The sequence below is a fragment of the Oncorhynchus gorbuscha genome, linkage group LG07, assembly GCF_021184085.1.
Source record: "Oncorhynchus gorbuscha isolate QuinsamMale2020 ecotype Even-year linkage group LG07, OgorEven_v1.0, whole genome shotgun sequence".
Taxonomy (NCBI): domain Eukaryota; kingdom Metazoa; phylum Chordata; class Actinopteri; order Salmoniformes; family Salmonidae; genus Oncorhynchus; species Oncorhynchus gorbuscha.
The window spans coordinates 86,719,713-86,737,212 of record NC_060179.1 but is presented as its reverse complement, the minus strand read 5'-3'; the positions used below and the strand labels follow the sequence as shown (position 1 = coordinate 86,737,212).

General features: G+C 45.7%; 1 protein-coding gene across 1 annotated transcript in view; it reads right to left on the bottom strand.

Annotated features, from left to right (window-relative positions):
• Positions 1-17,500, bottom strand: part of LOC124039065 (AT-rich interactive domain-containing protein 4B-like) — a 908,546-nt gene that overhangs the window by 123,829 nt on the left and 767,217 nt on the right. Inside the window, exons 8-10 of the mRNA XM_046354945.1 lie at positions 14,291-14,444; positions 6,040-6,119; positions 366-372 (exon numbers count right to left, since the gene is read on the bottom strand). Coding sequence (XP_046210901.1) covers positions 366-372; positions 6,040-6,119; positions 14,291-14,444 — 241 coding nt within the window. The remainder of the gene's footprint in view (positions 1-365; positions 373-6,039; positions 6,120-14,290; positions 14,445-17,500) is intronic.

The window sequence follows — 17,500 nt, the reverse complement described above, 5'->3', positions numbered from 1 at the left end:
ATATGTCCCTCACAGATTATTACCTCCATGATACATACATATGTCCCTCACAGATTATTACCTCCATGATACATACATATGTCCCTCACAGATTATTACCTCCATGATACATATGCACACAGAGAGACATATGTCCCTCACATTAGGAGGGGATTATTACCTCCATGATACATCAAAATCAACAACACAAACAGAGAGACAGTGATATCTGAACAGCCTGGTTTGATAATGGGAACAAAAAGACATGTTTAATATGCAGATGAAGACGAGAGATATGACTTAATAATGAACTGGATGTTGGATTGTCTAGTCTGTTCCATCATCTGGTCCTCTAGTATTGATCTGGTCTGTTCCTTCCTCAGCACTGTGTTACTGGTCTGAAATTGAAAGAACTTACATCTGGTCTGTTCAAAATCAACAATCTGGTCTGTTCACAAACTAAAAGTGTCAAATGTAATCTGGTCTGTTCTACTAGTATTGATTGCCCAGAGAACTAGAAAGGACTCTGAACAGCTAGATTGATCTGGGGGATGGAGTATTGATCTGGGGTTGAGAATAAGGATAATGGGAAGTATTGAAAAGACATGTTTAATATGATCAGATGAAGTATTGATCTGGTCTGTTCTACTAGTATTGATCTGGTCTGTTCTACTAGTATTGATCTGGTCTGATATGATCTGGTCTGTTCTTAATAATGAACTGGTATGTTGTACTCAATTGATCTAGTCTGTTCTACTAGTATTGATCTGGTCTGTTCTACTAGTATTGATCTGGTCTGTTCTACTAGTATTGATCTGGTCTGTTCTACTAGTATTGATCTGGTCTGTTCTACTAGTATTGATCTGGTCTGTTCTACTAGTATTGATCTGGTCTGTTCTACTAGTATTGATCTGATCTGGTATCTGGTCTGTTCTACTATATTGATCTGGTCTGTTCTACTAGTATTGATCTGGTCTGTTCTACTAGTATTGATCTGGTCTGTTCTACTAGTATTGATCTGGTCTGTTCTACTAGTATTGATCTGGTCTGTTCTACTATCATTGATCTGGTCTGTTCTACTATCATTGATCTGGTCTGTTCTACTAGTATTGATCTGGTCTGTTCTACTAGTATTGATCTGGTCTGTTCTACTAGTATTGATCTGGTCTGTTCTACTAGTATTGATCTGGTCTGTTCTACTACTATTGATCTGGTCTGTTCTACTAGTATTGATCTGGTCTGTTCTACTAGTATTGATCTGGTCTGTTCTACTAGAATTGATCTGGTCTGTTCTACTACTATTGATCTGGTCTGTTCTACTAGTATTGATCTGGTCTGTTCTACTAGTATTGATCTGGTACTGGTCTGTTCTACTAGTATTGATCTGGTCTGTTCTACTAGTATTGATCTGGTCTGTTCTACTAGTATTGATCTGGTACTGGTCTGTTCTACTAGTATTGATCTGGTACTGGTCTGTTCTACTAGTATTGATCTGGTACTGGTCTGTTCTACTAGTATTGATCTGGTACTGGTCTGTTCTACTAGTATTGATCTGGTACTGTTCTACTATCATTGATCTGGTCTGTTCTACTATCATTGATCTGGTCTGTTCTACTAGTATTGATCTGGTCTGTTCTACTAGTATTGATCTGGTCTGTTCTACTAGTATTGATCTGGTCTATTCTACTAGTATTGATCTGGTCTGTTCTACTATCATTGATCTGGTCTGTTCTACTATCATTGATCTGGTCTGTTCTACTAGTATTGATCTGGTCTGTTCTACTAGTATTGATCTGGTCTGTTCTACTAGTATTGATCTGGTACTGGTCTGTTCTACTAGTATTGATCTGGTCTGTTCTACTATCATTGATCTGGTCTATTCTACTAGTATTAATCTGGTCTGTTCTACTAGTATTGATCTGGTCTGTTCTACTAGTATTGATCTGGTCTGTTCTACTAGTATTGATCTGGTCTGTTCTACTAGTATTGATCTGGTCTGTTCTACTAGTATTGATCTGGTACCTGGCAAACTAAATCTGTCCCTAAATCTATCCCAGTTTCTATTACAGAGACACCTGACAACCTAAATCTGTCCCAGTTCCTATTACACAGAGACACCTGGCAACCCAAATCTGTCCCAGTTCCTATTACACAGAGGAACCTGACAACCTTAAATCTGCCCCAGTTCCTAATACACAAACCTGGCAACCCAAATCTGTCCCAGTTCCTAATATACAAACCTGGCAACCCAAATCTGTCCCAGTTCCTAATATACAAACCTGGCAACCCAAATCTGTCCCAGTTCCTAATACACACCTGGCAACCCAAATCGGTCTGAGGATCAGTTCCAGCTACGCAGGAGCAGCTGATGGCTTCCCCTGATCTAGACTCTAGCTGCTACAGTCAATTACAGCAGCTTCCACTTCCTTTCAGAATAATCAGCTGTTCTCTCATCCCATCCTGCCGTCATCAGCACTACCCGTCCCCTCCCAGTCAGCCAGCTGCCTGCGAGCTGCTCTGACCACAGCTGATAAAGGCCCTCAACAGCCATTTCATGTCACAGTAAATAGGTCTTCAGCTTGGACTGGGCTGGGTCCAGGCCAATATTGTTCAGTTGTGTTGTTAGGAGAGACATACAGTGCCTTGCAAAAGTATTCGGCCCCTTGAACTTTGCGAGCTTTTGGCACATTTCAGGCTTCAAACATAAAGATATAAAACTGTATTTTTTGTGAAGAATCAACAACAAGTGGGACACAATCATGAAGTGGAACGACATTTATTGGATATTTCAAACTTTTTTAACAAATCAAAAACTGAAAAATTGGGCGTGCAAAATTATTCAGCCCCCTTAAGTTAATACTTTGTAGCGCCACCTTTTGCTGCGATTACAGCTGTAAGTCGCTTGGGGTATGTCTCTATCAGTTTTGCACATTGAGAGACTGAAAATTTTTCCCATTCCTCCTTGCAAAACAGCTCGAGCTCAGTGAGGTTGGATGGAGAGCATTTGTGAACAGCAGTTTTCAGTTCTTTCCACAGATTCTCGATTGGATTCAGGTCTGGACTTTGACTTGGCCATTCTAACACCTGGATATGTTTATTTTTGAACCATTCCAGTGTAGATTTTGCTTTATGTTTTGGATCATTGTGTCTTGTTGGAAGACAAATCTCCGTCCCAGTCTCAGGTCTTTTGCAGACTCCATCAGGTTTTCTTCCAGAATGGTCTTGTATTTGGCTCCATCCATCTTCCCATCAATTTTAACCATCTTCCCTGTCCCTGCTGAAGAAAAGCAGGCCCAAACCATGATGCTGCCACCACCATGTTTGACAGTGGGGATGGTGTGTTCAGGGTGATGAGCTGTGTTGCTTTTACACCAAACATAACGTTTTGCATTGTTGCCAAAAAGTTCCATTTTGGTTTCATCTGACCAGAGCACCTTCTTCCACATGTTTGGTGTGTCTCCCAGGTGGCTTGTGGCAAACTTTAAATGACACTTTTTATGGATATCTTTAAGAAATGGCTTTCTTCTTGCCACTCTTCCATAAAGGCCAGATTTATGCAATATACGACTGATTGTTGTCCTATGGACAGAGTCTCCCACCTCAGCTGTAGATCTCTGCAGTTCATCCAGAGTGATCATGGGCCTCTTGGCTGCATCTCTGATCAGTCTTCTCCTTGTATGAGCTGAAAGTTTAGCGGGACTGCCAGGTCTTGGTAGATTTGCAGTGGTCTGATACTCCTTCCATTTCAATTATCGCTTGCACAGTGCTCCTTGGGATGTTTAAAGCTTGGGAAATCTTTTTGTATCCAAATCTGGCTTTAAACTTCTTCACAACAGTATCTAGGACCTGCCTGGTGTGTTCCTTGTTCTTCATGATGCTCTCTGCGCTTTTAACGGACCTCTGAGACTATCACAATGCATGTGCATTTATACGGAGACTTGATTACACACAGGTGGATTGTATTTATCATCATTAGTCATTTAGGTCAACATTGAGAGATCCTCACTGAACTTCTGGAGAGAGTTTGCTGCATTGAAAGTAAAGGGGCTGAATAATTTTGCACGCCCAATTTTTCAGTTTTTGAATTGTTAAAAAAGTTTGAAATATTCAATAAATGTCGTTCCACTTCATGATTGTGTCCCACTTGTTGTTGATTCTTCACAAAAAATACAGTTTTATATCTTTATGTTTGAAGCCTGAAATGTGGCAAAAGGTCGCAAAGTTCAAGGGGGCCGAATACTTTCTTAAGGCACTGTATATTTAACCTAAATATTGGAATATCCACTCGAGAAGGAAGGCTGAGGACGGGTTCAGTGAGCATCCTGGGATGTGTTCAGTGGGCATGAAATGGAAAACATTCTGAAATAGAAAATTGCTGGTCACACAGACGGGTTAGCTGACACAACAAAAACAATGTGCATGTTTCAATGGGGCAGAGGTCTCTGTGTTGATGTGATTCAGGATGGCCAGATAGCTACCAACAATGACACAAAGCTGCCTTGTGAGGAATCCTAGGTGGCTCATTTCAGCGAGTTCTATCTGGTTCTTGATACCATCTCTTGTTTTTTGAGGTGTTTGTGACTGATATTGCTAAAATCTACTAGCTAGCTAACCAAGAACTGTAACGATGTATTTGAGACCACAAGGGCTCATTGTGCACATCTATTTAGGTTTCCAATAAACATTGGAGAGTAAATATAGTTGTCAACAATCTAAACCAACATGTCTGTATGATTTAAATATCATAACTAAAACCATGTCCACCGTGACCAGGAATGAGGTTGACCTGTTGTGGTTGTTAGAAGCTTTGAGTGTTTATCGTCTTCTTCTTCTTACATTTACATTTACATTTAAGTCATTTAGCAGACGCTCTTATCCAGAGCGACTTACAAATTGGTGCATTCACCTTATGACATCCAGTGGAACAGTCACTTTACAATAGTGCATCTAAATCTTAAAGGGGGGGTGAGAGGGATTACTTATCCTATCCTAGGTATTCCTTAAAGAGGTGGGGTTTCAGGTGTCTCCGGAAGGTGGTGATTGACTCCGCTGTCCTGGCGTCGTGAGGGAGTTTGTTCCACCATTGGGGGGCCAGCGCAGCGAACAGTTTTGACTGGGCTGAGCGGGAGCTGTACTTCCTCAGTGGTAGGGAGGCGAGCAGGCCAGAGGTGGATGAACGCAGTGCCCTTGTTTGGGTGTAGGGCCTGATCAGAGCCTGGAGGTACTGAGGTGCCGTTCCCCTCACAGCTCCGTAGGCAAGCACCATGGTCTTGTAGCGGATGCGAGCTTCAACTGGAAGCCAGTGGAGAGAACGGAGGAGCGGGGTGACTCAGTTTAACACTCCCTGAGTAGGCTGTCCACTGACCAGCCCTCCCCTCTCTCTGCCTCTGTGTGGGCTGCTTCGTGAGGTCTGTTCAAGCCACAATCACAATGCTCTTAGCCATGGGCTAAGGGAGCATTTAGTCTGGGCTAAGATAGTGTTCTGAAGAGGGATAGTACCAACCTTAGCCCATGGCTATCTGGCCCTGTTCTGGAGCAGGGTTAGCACTGAATTTCAGGGCTAGCCAATCACAGTTCAATTGTTGCCTAATTTATATATTATACTCTGGGAAAGTGACCATTGGTTTCAGTTAACCCTGCTAGTGTGAACACAGGCTAAGCTAGCCTGAGGCTAAAGGTAGTCCGGGGCTAATAAGAATGCAGTGTGAAAAGCTTAACCATCTCACCAGTCAGACACCACTCTCCCTGGCAGGGAGGGCAGAGACATTTACTGGACTTTCTGTTCTGCAGAAAGACAGCATGCAGTTTCTCAGTTTGAGCTTTTTCGCCTTTCAGATGTAATGGAATATTTCAACGCCTAATATAATAATAATTCATGCCATTGAGCAGACACTTTGAATCCAAAGTGACCATTTCTCTATTGTGACTCTGAATTGAATCCAAGCAGAAGAGACCAAGTGTGTATCTTTCTTCACTATTTCCGACAACTCTACAGGTTCATGATACACATCAACACAATGCAAATAAGTGTTTTATAATGCAGCATGTCAGATGACTCACAATTTTCCATCCTTGAAGGAGCGGATGAAGATACTGTCTTTCTTTATGATGGCCTCTTCATGGCAGTCTGGGGTGATGACCTGGTGGGGTGGGGGGGAGAATGAGTATGACTGCTCAGACAAGGCACAGAGCAAAGTGGGTTTGGATGACAGAACAAACCCTCCAATGCACCACAGAACAACCCCACTACAAACCCCTCCACTACAAACCCCTCCACTACAAACCCCTCCACCACAAACCCCTCCACCACAAACCCCTCCACCACAAAACCCTCCACCACAAACCCCCCACGACAAACACCCCCAACCACGACAAACCCCTCCACGACAAACACCCCCAACCACAACAAACCCCTCCACTACAAACCCCTCCACTACAAACCCCTCAACGACAAACCCCTCCACGACAAACCCCTCCACGACAAACACCCCCAACCACGACAAACTCCTCCACCACAAAGCCCTCCACGACAAACCCCTCCACGACAAACCCCTCCACGACAAACCCCTCCACGACAAACCCCTCCACAACAAACCCCCCAACCACGACAAACCCTTCCACTACAAACCCCTCCACTACAAACCCCTCCACCACAAACCCCTCCACCACAAACCCCTCCACCACAAACCCCTCCACCACAAACCCCTCCACCACAAACCTCTCCACCACAAACCTCTCCACCACAAACCCCTCCACCACAAATCCCTCCACGACAAACCCCTCCAAGACAAATCCCTCCACGACAAACCCCTCCACGACAAACACCCCCAACCATGACAAACCCCTCCACGACAAACCCCTCCACGACAAACCCCTCCACGACAAACCCCTCCACGACAAACCCCTCCACTACAAACCCCTCCACTACAAACCCCTCCACCACAAACCCCTCCACCACAAACCCTCCACCACAAACCCCTCCACCACAAACCCCTCCACCACAAACCCCTCCACGACAAACCCCTCCAACCACGACAAACCCCTCCAACCACGACAAACCCCTCCAACCACGACAAACACCCCCAACCACGACAAACCCCTCCAACCACGACTAACACCCCCAACCACGACAAACACCCCCAACCACGACAAACACCCCCAACCACGACAAACACCCCCAACCACGACAAACCCCCAACCACGACAAACCCCCAACCACGACAAACCCCCCAACCACGACAAACCCCCCAACCACGACAAACCCCCAACCCGACAAACCCCCAACCACGACAAACCCCCAACCACGACAAACCCCCCAACCACGACAAACCCCCAACCACGACAAACCCCCCAACCACGACAAACCCCCCAACCACGACAAACCCCCCAACCACGACAAACCCCCCAACCACGACAAACCCCCAACCACGACAAACCCCCAACCACGACAAACCCCCCAACCACGACAAACCCCCAACCACGACAAACCCCCAACCACGACAAACCCCCCAACCACGACAAACCCCCAACCACGACAAACCCCCAACCACGACAAACCCCCAACCACGACAAACCCCCAACCACGACAAACCCCCAACCACGACAAACCCCCCAACCACGACAAACCCCTCTACGACAAAACGACAAACCCTCTACGACAAAACGACAAACCCCTCTACGACAAACCCCTCTACGACAAAACGACCCCTCTACGACAAACCCCTCTACGACAAACCCTCTACGACAAACCCCTCTACGACAAACCCCTCTACGACAAACCCCTCTACGACAAACCCCTCTACGACAAACCCTCTACGACAAACCCCTCTACGACAAACCCCTCTACGACAAACCCCTCTACGACAAACGACAAACCCCTCTACGACAAACCCCTCTACGACAAACCCCTCTACGACAAACCCCTACGACAAACCCCCACGACAAACCCCTCCACGACAAACCCCTCCACGACAAACCCCCACGACAAACCCCTCCACGACAAACCCCCACGACAAACCCCTCCACGACAAACCCCTCCACGACAAACCCCTCCACGACAAACCCCTCCACGACAAACCCCTCCACGACAAACCCCTCCACGACAAACCCCTCCACGACAAACCCCTCCACGACAAACCCCTCCACGACAAACCCCTCCACGACAAACCCCTCCACGACAAACCCCTCCACCACAAATCCCTCCACCACAAACCCCTCCACCACAAACCCCTCCACCACAAACCCCTCCACCACAAACCCCTCCACCACAAACCCCTCCACCACAAATCCCTCCACCACAAATCCCTCCAAGACAAATCCCTCCAAGACAAATCCCTCCACGACAAAACCCCTCCACGACAAACCCCTCCACGACAAACCCCTCCACGACAAACCCCTCCACGACAAACCCTCCACGACAAACCCCCTCCACGACAAACCCTCCACGACAAACCCTCCCGACAAACACCCTCCACGACAAACCCCTCCACGACAAACCCCTCCACGACAAACCCCTCCACGACAAACCCCTCCACGACAAACCCCTCCACGACAAACACCCCCAACCACGACAAACACCCCCAACCACGACAAACCCCTCCACCACAAACACCTCCACCACAAACCCCTCCACCAAACAAACGACCCTCCACCACAAACCCTCCACCACAAACCCCTCCACCACAAACCCCTCCACCACAAATCCCTCCACCACAAACGACAAACCCCTCCACGACAAACCCCTCCAAGACAAATCCCACCACGACAAACACTCCCAACCACGACAAACCCCTCCACGACAAACACCCCCAACCACAACAAACCCCTCCACGACAAACCCCTCCACGACAAACCCCTCCACGACAAACCCCTCCACGACAAACCCCTCCACGACAAACCCCTCCACGACAAACCCCTCCACGACAAACCCCTCCACTACAAACCCCTCCACTACAAACCCCTCCACTACAAACCCCTCCACTACAAACCCCTCCACTACAAACCCCTCCACGACAAACACCCCCAACCACGACAAACTCCTCCACGACAAACTCCTCCACCACAAACCCCTCCACTACAAACCCCTCCACTACAAACCCCTCCACTACAAACCCCTCCACTACAAACCCCTCCACTACAAACCCCTCCACTACAAACCCCAACCACAACAAACCCCTCCACGACAAACCCCTCCACGACAAACCCCTCCACGACAAACCCCTCCACGACAAACCCCTCCACGACAAACCCCTCCACGACAAACCCCTCCACTACAAACCCCTCCACTACAAACCCCTCCACTACAAAACCCTCCACTACAAAACCCTCCACTACAAACCCCTCCACTACAAACCCCTCCACTACAAACCGCTCCACTACAAACCCCTCCACTACAAACCCCTCCACTACAAACCCCTCCACTACAAACCCCTCCACTACAAACCGCTCCAATATGCAGGGAATACATGTAGGGAATATGGTGCCATAGGGCTCTGGTCAAAAGTAGTGCACAATATAGGGAATATGTGACATAGTGATCTATGGAAAACTAAGGTGACAAAACAAGTCTGGAAAACCCTGATAACTGACTCTCACTTCAGTGTGTTGCATTGACACACAAACACAGTAAACTGAGCAGTGTTGTGTCTTTACCTTGAAACAACCAACCATATGAAATCCATTCTTTTTAGTGGATCAGCAATTTGAGCGGCTGAAAATGACATGTAACTGATCATAAAAACATCCCCTTGGGAGAACTAAGTAGTCAGCTGACATGGCAGCAGCCTGAGGTAATAGCATCCGCTTGGGAGAAGACACACTAAGCAGTCAGAGAAGACACACTAAGCAGTCAGAGGTAATAACATCCCCTTGGGAGAAGACACACTAAGCAGTCAGAGAAGACACACTAAGCAGTCAGAGGTAATAGCATCCGCTTGGGAGAAGACACACTAAGCAGTCAGAGAAGACACACTAAGCAGTCAGAGAAGACACACTAAGCAGTCAGAGGTAATAGCATCCGCTTGGGAGAAGACACACTAAGCAGTCAGAGAAGACACACTAAGCAGTCAGAGAAGACACACTAAGCAGTCAGAGGTAATAGCATCCGCTTGGGAGAAGACACACTAAGCAGTCAGAGGTAATAACATCCCCTTGGGAGAAGACACACTAAGCAGTCAGAGGTAATAACATCCCCTTGGGAGAAGACACACTAAGCAGCTGACATGGCATTAGCCAGAGGATTCCCAATCTGTTTATTATCCTTTATTAACTTTATTATGAACATCCATCAAATCCTTAATTCCAGGAGCACCCCCCTCCCTCCCTCACTGTGATGGTGAAGAAGTTAGCGTACGGGAGGAGGCATGTGGTAGGGGGCACGTGGTAGTGGGCACGTGGTAGTGGGCATGCCGAAATGCACTGTCTCCAACCCAAATTTTGAAAGGCCCTCTTGGCAGCAGATAAATGTTTACTGTTTTAAGGCTCCTTCCCATACATGTTGCCATGGGACAGAGACAACACTGTTTTAAGGCTCATTCCCATACATGTTGCCATGGGACAGAGACAACACTGTTTTAAGGCTCATTCCCATACATGTTGCCATGGGACAGTGACAACACTGTTTTAAGGCTCATTCCCATACATGTTGCCATGGGACAGAGACAACACTGTTTTAAGGCTCCTTCCAATACATGTTGCCATGGGACAGTGACAACACTGTTTTAAGGCTCCTTCCCATACATGTTGCCATGGGACAGAGACAACACTGTTTTAAGGCTCCTTCCAATACATGTTGCCATGGGACAGTGACAACACTGTTTTAAGGCTCCTTCCCATACATTTTACCATGGGACAGTGACAACACTGTTTTAAGGCTCCTTCCCATACATTTTGCCATGGGACAGTGACAACACTGTTTTAAGGCTCCTTCCCATACATGTTGCCATGGGACAGAGACAACACTGTTTTAAGGCTCCTTCCAATACATGTTGCCATGGGACAGTGACAACACTGTTTTAAGGCTCCTTCCCATACATGTTGCCATGGGACAGAGACAACACTGTTTTAAGGCTCCTTCCCATACATGTTGCCATGGGACAGTGACAACACTGTTTTAAGGCTCCTTCCCATACATGTTGCCATGGGACAGAGACAACACTGTTTTAAGGCTCCTTCCCATACATGTTGCCATGGGACAGAGACAACACTGTTTTAAGGCTCATTCCCATACATTTTGCCATGGGACAGAGACAACACTGTTTTAAGGCTCATTCCCATACATGTTGCCATGGGACAGTGACAACACTGTTTTAAGGCTCCTTCCAATACATTTTGCTATCCGAGTGACTCAAACATAATAAAATCAATGGCAGTGCATTTTTTATTTTATTTTAGATTCTCCCTGACTGTACCATCTTTTTATTTGTGATTGTTAGTTCTGAACTATACTCTAATTTAACAATATGGGGCGGCAGCGTAGCCTAGTGGTTAGAGTGTTGGACTAGTGACCGGAAGGTTGTGAGTTCAAACCCCCAAGCTGACAAGGTACAAATCTGTCATTCTGCCCCTGAACAGGCTGTTCCCAGGCTGTCATTGAAAATAAGAATGTGTTCTTAACTGACTTGTCTGGTTAAATAAAGGTAAAAAAAAAAAAAAAAATATCAATCTCCATTATGTTTTCTACATACTTTATATTATGTATAGACACTAGTCAAACATTTGGACATACCTACTCATTCCAGGGTTTTCTTTATTTGTACTATTTTCTACATTGTAGAATAATAGTGAAGACATCAAAACTATGAAATAATACATATGGAATCATGTAGTAACCAAAAAAGTGCAAAACAAATCTAAATAGATTCTATATCTAAGATTCTTCAAATAGCCACCCTTTGCCTAGATGGCATCCTCTCAACCAGCTTCACCTGGAATGTTTTTCCAACAGTCTTGAAGGAGTTCCCACATATGCTGAGCACTTGTTGGCTGCTTGTCCTTCACTCTGCAGTCCAACTCATCCCAAACCAATTGGGTTGAGGTTGGGTGATTGTGGAGGCCAGGTTATCTGATGCAGCACTCCATCACTCTCCCTTCTTGGTCAAATAGCCCTTACGCAGCCTGGAGGTGTGTTGGGTCATTGTCCTGTTGAAAAACAAATAATAGTCTCACTAAGTGCAAACCAGATGGGATGGCGTATTGCTGCAGAATGCTGTGGTAGCCATGCTGGTTAATCGTGACTTGAATTCTAAATAAATCACTGACAGTGCCACCAGCAAAGCACCCCCACACCATCACACCTCCTCCTCCATGCTTCACGGTGGGAACCATCTGTTCACTTACTCTGCGTCTCACAAATACATGGAGATGGATCCAAAAAATCTCAAATTGGGACTCATCAGACCAAAGGTTTCCCCTGGTCTAATGTCCATTTCTCGTGTTTCTTGGCCCAAGCAAGTCTCTTCTTCTTATTGGTGTCCTTTAGTAATGGTTTCTTTGCAGCAAGTCGACCATGAATGCCTGATTCACGCAGTCTCCTCTAAACATGTTGAGATGTGTCTGTTTCTTGAACTCTGTGAAGCCTTTATTTGGGCTGCAATTTCTGAGGATAGTAACTCTAATGAACTTATCCTCTGCAGCAGAGCTACCTCTGGGTCTTCCTTTCCTGTGGCGGTCCTTATGAGAGCCAGTTTCATCATAGCGCTTGATGGTTTTTGCGACTGCACTTGAAGAAACTTTTCCTTATTGACTGACCTTCATATCTTAAAATAATGGACTGTCATTTCTCTTTTCTTATTTGAGCTGTTCTTGCCATAATCTGGACTTGGTTTTTTACCAAATAGGGCTATCTTCTATATACCACCCATACCTTTTCACAACACAACTGATTGGCGCAAACGCATTAAGGAAATAAATTCCACAAATTAACTTTTAAGAAAGTAGACCTGTTAATTGAATGCATTCCAGGTGACTACCTCATGAAGCTGGTTGACAGAATGCCAAGTGGACAAAGCTTTCATCAAGGCAAAAGGTGACTACTTTGAAGAATCTCAAAAATAAAATACATTTTGATTTGTTTAGCACTTTTTTGGTTACTACATGATTCCATATGTGTTGTTTCATAGATTTGATGTCTTCACTTTCATTCTACAATGTAGAAAATTGTAAAAAATAAAGAAAAACACCTGAATGTGTGTCCAAACTTTTGACTGGTAATGTATATTTATCTTTTTTGGGACAGGCGGAGAGACAAGGTGATCTCACCAGTGCAGGGCAGGTTGCCTTGCTGTGTTCTTCCTGTCGCCAGTAGAGGCAGAGCCCCCCTCCACACCACCTTCCCAGACAGAGACAGACAGACTGACTCACCAGGGCAGGGTACCATGCTGTGGTCTTCCTGTCGCCAGTAGAGGCAGAGCCCCCCTCCACACCACCTTCCCAGACAGAGACAGACAGACTGACTCACCAGGGCAGGGTACCATGCTGTGGTCTTCCTGTCGCCAGTAGAGGCAGAGCCCCCCTCCACACCACCTTCCCAGACAGAGACAGACAGACTGACTCACCAGGGCAGGTTGCCTTGCTGTGTTCTTCCTGTCGCCAGTAGAGGCAGAGCCCCCCTCCACACCACCTTCTCTAACAAACATCACCTTCCAAAAACACACACTGTTGTAACTTTAATGTGTTTGAGTTCATCTTTAGATTTATTTGCATATGTAATTGTATTGCTTTTACACCTGCATTGTTTGCTGTTTGGAGTTTTAGGCTGGGTTTCTGTACAGCACTTTGAGATATCAGCTGATGTACGAAGGGCTATATAAATACATTTGATTTGATTTGATTTGATATTGGGTTGTGTCGAATTACGCTTTTTGACTGCAAGTCCCAGAATGACTTGCGAGAGGAATGAGTGATAACACGCCAATTATGTGCAGGTGCGAGTGATTGTGGCTGACTTTCCGACAGCATCTTACATGCTTTGCCCTGTACCACAACCATTGTTGTTAAATGTAACGTAAACAAGTATTATTACTAAAAGAAGCTTTCGTATCAAAACCGACATCCCGAGTCATTACTAAGAAGTTAGTTCATCTAAAACACACACCAGGGCAGGGCAGGGTACCACGCTGTGGTCTTGTTCTTCCAGTCTCCAGTAGAGGCAGAACCCCCCTCAACACACACCACCTTCCCAGACAGAGACAGACAGACTGACTCACCAGGGCAGGGTACCACGCTGTGGTCTTGTTCTTCCAGTCTCCAGTAGAGGCAGAACCCCCCTCAACACACACCACCTTCCCAGACAGAGACAGACAGACTGACTCACCAGGGCAGGGTACCACGCTGTGGTCTTGTTCTTCCAGTCTCCAGTAGAGGCAGAACTCCCCTCAACACACACCACCTTCCCAAACAGCTCTTCATTCTGTCTCCTGTCACTCTCCTCCTCTTCACTGGACGACGAAGATGGCTCCTCCTCCTGACTGTTAAAGGGAATCAAGAAGCTCTCAAATCCAACACACAAAAAGTGACATTTAGCTCTAGAATATTTTTTTAATGAAATTGCACAGATTAACAAAACAAACAGACCCAGTTTTAACTACATTTAAACTAATGAGTGTAGGTAGACCTCTCTCTGTCTTAACTACATTTAAACTAAGTGACATTTAGCTAGACCTCTCTCTTTTTAATGACATTTAAACTAACAAAACAGGTAGACCTCCTCTGTTTTAACTACATTTAAACTAATGAGTGTAGGTAGACCTCTCTCTGTCTTAACTACATTTAAACTAATGAGTGTAGGTAGACTCTCTCTGTCTTAACTACATTTAAACTAATGAGTGTAGGTAGACCTCTCTCTGTCTTAACTACATTTAAACTAATGAGTGTAGGTAGAACTCTCTCTGTCTTAACTACATTTAAACTAATGAGTGTAGGTAGACCTCTCTCTGTCTTAAATACATTTAAACTAATGAGTGTAGGTAGACTTCTCTCTGTCTTAAATACATTTAAACTAATGAGTGTAGGAAGACCTCTCTCAGTGTCAACTACACTGAACACAACAAGCAACAAGATTTTACTGTATATATGGCCACTACAGATTACAGTATATATGGTCACTACACCTGACAGTATATATGGTACACCTGACAGATTACAGATTACAGTATATATGGTCAGATTACAGTATATATGGCCACTACAGATTACAGTATATATGGTCACTACACCTGACTACACCTGACAGTATATATGGCCACTACAGATTACACAGATTACAGTATATATGGCCACTACAGATTACAGTATATATGGCCACTACAGATTACAGTATATATGGTCACTACACCTGACAGTATATATGGCCACTACACCTGATTACAGTATATATGGCCACTACAGATTACAGTATATATGGCCACTACAAATTACAGTATATATGGCCACTACAGATTACAGTATATATGGCCACTACAGATTACAGTATATATGGCCACTACAGATTTATCCGGCTACCCGGATAAAGCACTAAATAAACTTCAGTTAGTGCTAAATACGGCTGCTAGAATCCTGACTAGAACCAAAAAATTTGATCATATTACTCCAGTGCTAGCCTCTCTACACTGGCTTCCTGTCAAAGCAAGGGTTGATTTCAAGGTTTTACTGCTAACCTACAAAGCATTACATGGGCTTGCTCCTACCTACCTCTCTGATTTGGTCCTGCCGTACATACCTACACGTACGCTACGGTCACAAGACGCAGGCCTCCTAATTGTCCCTAGAATTTCTAAGCAAACAGCTGGAGGCAGGGCTTTCTCCTATAGAGCTCCATTTTTATGGAACGGTCTGCCTATCCATGTCAGAGACGCAAACTCGGTCTCAACCTTTAAGTCTTTACTGAAGACTCATCTCTTCAGTGGGTCATATGATTGAGTGTAGTCTGGCCCAGGAGTGGGAGGGTGAACGGAAAGGCTCTGGAGCAACGAACCGCCCTTGCTGTCTCTGCCTGGCCGGTTCCCCTCTTTCCACTGGGATTCTCTGCCTCTAACCCTGTTACGGGGGCTGAGTCACTGGCTTGCTGGGGCTCTCTCGTGCCGTCCCTGGGGGGGGTGCGTCACCTGGGTGGGTTGATTCACTGTTGTGGTCGGCCTGTCTGGGTTCCCCCTTGGGTTGTACCGTGTCGGAGATCTTTGTGGGCTATACTCGGCCTTGTCTCAGGATGGTAAGTTGGTGGTTGAAGATTTCCCTCTAGTGGTGTGGGGGCTGTGCTTTGGCAAAGTGGGTGGGGTTATATCCTTCCTGTTTGGCCCTGTCCGGGGGTGTCCTCGGATGGGGCCACAGTGTCTCCTGACCCCTCCTGTCTCAGCCTCCAGTATTTATGCTGCAGTAGTTTATGTGTCGGGGGGCTAGGGTCAGTTTGTTTATCTGGAGTACTTCTGTCCTATTCAGGTGTCCTGTGTGAATCTAAGTGTGCGTTCTCTAATTCTCTCCTTCTCTCTTTCTTTCTCTCTCTCGGAGGACCTGAGCCCTAGGACCATGCCCCAGGACTACCTGACATGATGACTCCTTGCTGTCCCCAGTCCACCTGGCCATGCTGCTGCTCCAGTTTCAACTGGCCTGGGCCCTAGGACCATGTCCCAGGACTACCTGACATGAGGACTCCTTGCTGTCCCCAGTCCACCTGGCCATGCTCCTGCTCCAGTTTCAACTGTTCTGCCTTACTATTATTCAACCATGCTGGTCATTTATGAACATTTGAACATCTTGGCCACGTTCTGTTATAATCTCCACCCGGCACAGCCAGAAGAGGACTGGCCACCCCACATATGCTCTTTCTAATTCTCTCTTTCTTTCTCTCTCTCGGAGGACCTGAGCCCTAGGACCGTGCCCCAGGACTACCTGACATGATGGCTCCTTGCTGTCCCCAGTCCACCTGACTGTGCTGCTGCTCCAGTTTCAACTGTTCTGCCTTATTATTATTTGACCATGCTGGTCATTTATGAACATTTGAACATCTTGGTCATGTTCTGTTATAATCTCTACCCGGCACAGCCAGAAGAGGACTGGCCACCCCACATAGCCCGGTTCCTCTCTAGGTTTCTTCCTAGGTTTTGGCCTTTCTAGGGAGTTTTTCCTAGCCACCGTGCTTTTACACCTGCATTGTTTGCTGTTTGGGGTTTTAGGCTGGGTTTCTGTACAGCACTTTGAGATATCAGCTGATGTACGAAGGGCTATATAAATACATTTGATTTGATTTGATTTGATTACAGTATATATGGTCACTACACCTGACAGTATATATGGCCACTACAGATTACAGTATATATGGTCACTACACCTGACAGTATATATGGCCATTACAGATTACAGTATATATGGTCACTACACCTGACAGTATATATGGTCACTACAGATTAGAGTATATATGGTCACTACACCTGATAGTATATATGGTCACTACAGATTACAGTATATATGGTCACTACACCTGACAGTATATATGGTCACTACAGATTACAGTAAATATGGTCACTACACC